At 47.4% G+C, this 6,015-nt stretch overlaps 1 protein-coding gene across 1 annotated transcript; it reads right to left on the bottom strand.

The window, feature by feature from the left end:
* Positions 1-1,610: 1,610 nt before the first annotated feature.
* DNAJC5G (DnaJ heat shock protein family (Hsp40) member C5 gamma) lies at positions 1,611-3,631 on the bottom strand. The gene is made up of 4 exons (XM_068986816.1): positions 3,519-3,631; positions 2,811-3,024; positions 2,468-2,612; positions 1,611-1,663 (listed from the first exon to the last, which is right to left on the bottom strand). Exons 1-4 carry the CDS (start codon positions 3,629-3,631, stop codon positions 1,611-1,613), a joined length of 525 nt encoding a protein of 174 aa, XP_068842917.1.
* Between the last annotated feature and the right edge of the window lie 2,384 nt (positions 3,632-6,015).

Raw genomic sequence — 6,015 nt, 5'->3', positions numbered from 1 at the left:
GCGCCAGGGCCTGAAACGACCTCATGAGCATATCCCTGAGAAAACATAGGATTCTAGTCCCTGAACACATCACTGGAGCCACACCAAGGACATCTCTTGATTTGTTAGGAAATCTAGAGAAGCAGAGTTGGGCAGAAAGGACCTGGATGCCAGGGACCTATTTTGGGCACCGAGGGAATTGGTCTCCAAGGGAAATTTAGAGCACTGACGAAGTCATCATCACAAGGCTCTGGGAAGCCTCTGCCCCAGATCCACACATGTCCTGATCTCTGGCTCCCTGAGGCAGGCTGGTCTCAGATATGCCCACCTGTCCTCTACCTTTTTCTCCTTCTTCTTCTCTATCCCAGGCATGATTTGTCTTTTGGGGGCCCAACATATGCACTGGGATTGGATTTTAAAAAGCTCTTTTATTCACTGACATTCCTTAGCCCTTCTCCCAGTCAGGAGAGAGAAGTTTGAGGAGTTACTAGGCTCTGACCCTGCGAAGATGGGGAATGGTGTGATGAGGATACCAGACAGACAGTGCGATGAAGCACACATGGGGAAAGGGTCTGGAAACATTCAGTCTTTACCCTATCACATTTTTCATGCCCCTATTTTAAGCGCAAAACATATAGTGATCAGCTTGTACAACATGAGACCAGAAGGATGGAAGCCGGCAGGCACTGCGGTGTGAACTTCGGTCAACCCACAGGCCCCACGCTCATGGATGCTGTGCTAGCAAAGCTGCAGTCCAGGGAGAATTGAAAGGTGGGACAACGACCTCTAAGCCTCAAATGCACCTATGCTCTTTTTGAGTTGTCTCATGGTGGTACAGGATGAGGCTGGCAATGCCAAGGGCATGGGCACCAGAAGAAGATGAGACCAGCTCCCAGAAAGGTTAACTCGCTTGGGAATGAGGCTGAACGAAGAGTTCTTGGCACACAGAGTTGCAACAAAGGCGGGTCACCTGACACGGCAGCTCCAGGACAGGATCCATCCTGCTCGGTTTTCAGGATCCTGATGGAAGTCTCATAAGTGGCTGACACTACCGCTGACACTGGCTCAAATTCCAAGGAAGGCACAGGAAACACAATGTTCAGGAAAAAACTGTCACCCCTGCCTAAGACCTCACAAGGGTTGGGTAGGAGGGCTGCTCTCTAACAGGTTAAACTGGGACTAGAGCCAAAAAGAAGAACAGCAGGGTGACCCTGTACGTCCAGGGTCACTGACAGCATCCAGGACAAAGACAGGATCCTCACTGGGATGGAGGCCAAAAGTGCTTCTGAAGACGCGAGTCTTACATGTAGAAGGGGCGAATCAGGGTCAATGTCAGGACAGGGCTACTTGCTCCTCTCTTCCCCGAGTCCAGTGGCCTGGGCAGCAGAAGGCACCCTCACTGGGTCAGCATCTAAGGGCAGAAGAAGATGGCATCTTATTAACTAGAGCAAATGATCATGCAGAATTTAAAGCAACCCCCCTACAGGTAAGGATACAATACCTGTAGTCCACACTATAAAGATAACTTTCCAAAAAAGACTCAGCTGAATTGTTTTTAGTGTGTATTTTTTTCTTACCCTTTAGTTATTGCTGCATTTCAGTTTTCATACCTCACTCTTCTTCATCTTTTACTAATTATCATCACTAGAACCATCTTCCCCTCTTCTAAAATGTTCTCTGCGTCCTATGATGGATTGAAAAACACACATGTAAACATCTAGTAACAATTTTTTACTCTGTTGTGTAGTTGCTAAGTTATGTCTGACTCTTTTGTGACCCCATGGACTGTAGCCCACCAGGTTCCTCTGCCCTTGAGATTTCCCAGGCAAGAATACTGTAGTGGGTTGCCATTTCCTTCTCCAGGGGATCTTCCTGACCCAGGGATCAACCTGAGTCTCCTGCCTTAGCAGGCAGATTCTTTACCACTGAGCCACCTGGGAAGCCCATTTTTTAGTCCACTGGTGAGAAAAGGGTTACCTTGCAGTTATGTATTCCTGTCACTAGATGGCACTGGTGTGAATTTCTCCAATGCATGAAAGCGAAAAGTGAAAGGGAAGTCGCTCAGTCGTGCCCTACTCTTAGCGACCCCATGGACTGCAGCCTACCAGGCTCCTCCGTCCATGGGATTTTCCAGGCAAAAGTGCTGGAGTGGGGTGCCATCGCCTTCTCCACCCTCTCTTGAATAAATGCAAAGAACTGCATCCTCTAACTCGTCTTCAACTACTGCCTTTTCTAGGCACAGTCTCCCACCGCATTCCTTACCTTAATGCTCACCCTATTCATTAAGCTTAACAGTCATGGAAAGCGAACATTACATTTAAACTGTCAGATTTTGGCAGAAGCCCCTCAGAAACCAAGTGTATCCTCTTCTCTTTCTTCACTTGGCCCCAATACTGCCTTGAGAGTTTGGGGTTCACAGTTGAGAGTTCAGGGTTTCACCCACAACCCTAATTCAGCTCTCACCCCAGTCCCTGCCTGTGGTTCTCACCTGACCTTGGAGGCTGATGCTGGACATTTGACGCATATTTTTTGTTAGTTGCTTCCTCAGGTGGTGGCTTAAGTGCTCCACAGCAAAAGCAGCAGCAGCAGCAACAACAGCAACAGGTGAGCAGAGCACACAAGAGGACAAGTGTCTACAAGGTGGGAAAGAATGGCTTCAATCCAGCAGTTACTGTGTATTTCCATTCAAGCTCCACCCAGCCTCAATTCTTCCAGCACCCAGTATATGAGACAACAGAAGCATTTGTTGTAGGAGAGGAGAATCAGCCATCCTAAGAGTGAAGGGTTGCCCCTCCTTTCTTATTTTTTAAGGGACCAGAGGAATTGTGTACCTTGAACCAACAACTATTCATTGTAAAATAGTATGTGACGCCTTCTTCGCCAAAGTGATCGTATATATATATTCCCAATGAGCCATGCCGGTCATAAATTTTCCGCTTCTTAGGGTCACTCAGTATGGCGTGGGCTGTGTTGATCTCCTTGAAGATTTCTGCTGCTTGAGCATCCCCTGGATTCTTGTCTGGATGATACTTCAAGGCCAGTCTCCTAGCCAGGCAATACACAAAAGAAGGGTGGGCAGAGGATGGGAGTGGTGGGGGTGGGAGGGTTATGATGAATAACAGGGATAAGTCTCTAGAGGGTGAAGAAAGAATGTATAAGAGGATGGAGGCAAGCAGCCCAAATCTACATTTCTTCACACGGAAGAGGATGATGGCCCCATCTGGCCCCAAAGTGGAGGTCTGGATATTTAAAAATTGGGTCAGGGGACTTTCCTGGTGATCCAGTGGTTAAGAATCTGCTTTCCAGTGCAGAGGACGTGGGTTTGATCCCTGGTCAGGGAACTAAGATCCCATTTAGGCAACTAAGCCAGTGCCTTCTAGAGCCTGCATGCCACAACGAAAGATCCTACATGCCACAAGAAAGACCTGATGCAGCCAAATAAATATTTAAAAAAAGGGGGGGGGGTCAGAAAGCAAGGTAGGAGGAGAAGGGTTTAAAGGGGAGAATTGCGAGATTCAATAAGGGGCTGATGTCTGAACCTGTAGGCCTTCTTGACATCTTCAGGTGAGGCGCCCTTCTTAAGCTCCAGCACTGCATAGAGGGTTGACCCAGACTTGGACAACTGGCGGGCAGCCTCGTCCACATGAGCCATGATCTGTGTGGGAGGAGGAGAAGAGTTAGTGAGAACTTCCAGGGGTGGGGGCCACAGAGAAGTGAACTTCCAGTGACAGGAAATTCATCCCCTTCAGGGGCGAGGCAGGAAAGTGGCTAATGGGACAAATATCAGACAATGGTGACCGGCATCTGTGACTAGCAGGGGAGCGCGGGTGACAAGACATTTGAATTCAAGTTTTACAGAGGAAACGTCTTCTCCTCAGCTTCCCCAGTGCCCATCAGATGCACAGAGCTCCAGACACCCCACATCCTACAGAGGTGAGGTAAGGGGAGGGCTAAACCCTGCCAAAAGATCCATTTAGTCCAGAGCCTCAAGTACTGTACAGGAGTCCTGAGCCTGTCCAAGTCCTTGTTGGGTCTGAAAGCCCAGCAGGATCCCAGTCTCAGAACAGGCTGGGTGGGGAATCCTGTTGGTCCACAAGCTCCAAAGAAAGAACAAGTCAGACCAAACCATGAGCTGCCTGAGAGAAGCCAGGCGTCTAGAAACCAGGCCAGAAGGCAGTGCCTGCCCCTAGGCCAGACACTTTCTCCCTCCTAGCCACCCCTCTCAAACCATCTCACCCCTGTCCCTCAGGGAGAACAGGGAGAAGACTCAAGGGATGAAGGAAGAAGTGAAAACCGGGAGCTGTTGGGTCTGACCAGAGAGGCAGCAGGGAGCAGGACCCCAGGGAGTGGGAGAGAGCCTGGGAGGCCGTGGTCTGGGAGAACCAAGGCGACAGCTCAGAAGAGAGTGTTCTGGTTTCTCAGGTCCCTTCTGGCTCTGTGTGGACCCCTCATCCGGCCTGGCATCTACCTCGTAGTCGCTCTATTCAGCCGGGAGGCCTCACGCAACCTCCATGAAGGTGTGAAACTTTACACGGCAGCGGGCCAGTGGTGACCGAGCCTGCGCACTGCGTCAACACTACGGGTCACTTTTTGGCGCTGCTGGTAGGTCTTGGTTGGGGCTGGGGTGGGACTTATTTCGCTCGCGGGAAGCCTGAGCGTAGGGATCTTCCTGGTGCCCGCAGCCAAAGGCTGTGGGGTGTCAGTTTCTGCCCCACCCGCGGGTGCAGCCTCCAGGGGCGTCCCTTCTCCCGTGGGAGGGGGAATCATTCATCCTGATCGGGGACACGACTCACCGACTCACTTAAGGAAAGATAACAGGGCTTGGAGACCGTGGCTGTATGCGTTGTATGGTTGCTGCGAACCTTTCTCAAGAGGTGTATTACCTTCCTCGTCTTCTTTCACAGAATTTATAGGTCGCCACTTGGTCCTTTTTCTTTTCCTGTCCACGGGAAACTCCTACACATGCTTTAAGACCTACATCAAATGTCAGTATTCCTAAGAAACTTTCCTTCATTCCCTCAATTGTTCCCACCTTCCTCTATAAAAGCATTTATCCTATCGTATTGTAATTTACCTTGCATCTTCCTTTAAAATGATGTCTTGAACATTTCCAAAAGTCATGCCTGTTCTTCAGAAACGTCCTTTAAATACTATTACATAAGGAGGATGTACCATAATATAATTACATAATCCAGATTGGATAATTGTTTCTAATCATGATATAATAGTATAATGACCTTATGAAAATTCTTATCTTTAATCTTTAAGAAAATCTTTGTTTTTTTCTTTAGTGTAGATTTCTGGAAGTGGAATTATTGGGTCAAAGTGAATTTTTTTTGAGGCTTTTGATCCATATCACTAACTTTCTTTCCAGAAAGTTACCAAAAGTACCAATTTACCTCCTTAACTAATTTAAATGCCACTTGCAGGGCATGAGGGCACCTGTGGGTGCTCGGCCTCACTTCCTGTAATCTCCGACAGGCTTGCATGAAGTTTACTACTTCATGATGTTGGTTTTCGTAACTAAGGAACGCCAGTGGTACCTGTAATGTGTAACTGAAAGAATTTTGTTGTTTCAGTACTATCTCTGTCACCTGTCTTTTGGCTTTTATTATCTTTTCCCTTACTGTTATTTATGTGCACTTACCTCCTCTTCTACAGATATTAGTCCAGTGGTCATTGTGCTGGTTGCACATGGATTCGATTGCATGCTAAAGATGTGAGTCATCTGAGCAAACTAGAGAGTCCATGTTCAACATGCACAACGACCACTGGATTAATTTATTTCTGTAGATCAATGTAGGGGTAGGGATGAAAACCTTTGGTATCACGCACCAGTTCATAGGTTCTGGGTTAGATGAGTTTAGAGGTTAGTCACCCAAAGTAAAGGAGCTGAAGTTGACAATTTTTTTTTACTAAAGTATATTGTTTCAATATATTGTTCTATTTTATTACTGTTGTAATTTTTTTTAATTAAAAATTTTTTAACACTAAAAACATTTTGTATTGGGGTATAGCTGACTAACAGTGTTGTGG

Source organism: Capricornis sumatraensis, chromosome 1 (assembly GCF_032405125.1).
Source record: "Capricornis sumatraensis isolate serow.1 chromosome 1, serow.2, whole genome shotgun sequence".
Lineage (NCBI taxonomy): Eukaryota > Metazoa > Chordata > Mammalia > Artiodactyla > Bovidae > Capricornis > Capricornis sumatraensis.
The sequence above is the reverse complement of the archived record's forward strand: the minus strand, read 5'-3'. Positions and strand labels throughout refer to the sequence as shown.

What these genes read in the sequence shown, in the direction of transcription:
- DNAJC5G (XM_068986816.1), bottom strand. Translation starts at nt 3,631, where the DNA reads ATGGCTCATGTGGACGAGGCTGCCCGCCAGTTGTCCAAGTCTGGGTCA. An exon ending in TGAATAGTTGTTGGTTCAAG is followed by an intron (nt 2,613 to 2,810) that starts GTACACAATTCC and finishes CCCACCTTGTAG; the next exon opens with ACACTTGTCCTCTTGTGTGC. An exon ending in GCATCAGCCTCCAAGGTCAG is followed by an intron (nt 1,664 to 2,467) that starts GTGAGAACCACA and finishes AATCCATCATAG; the next exon opens with GACGCAGAGAACATTTTAGA.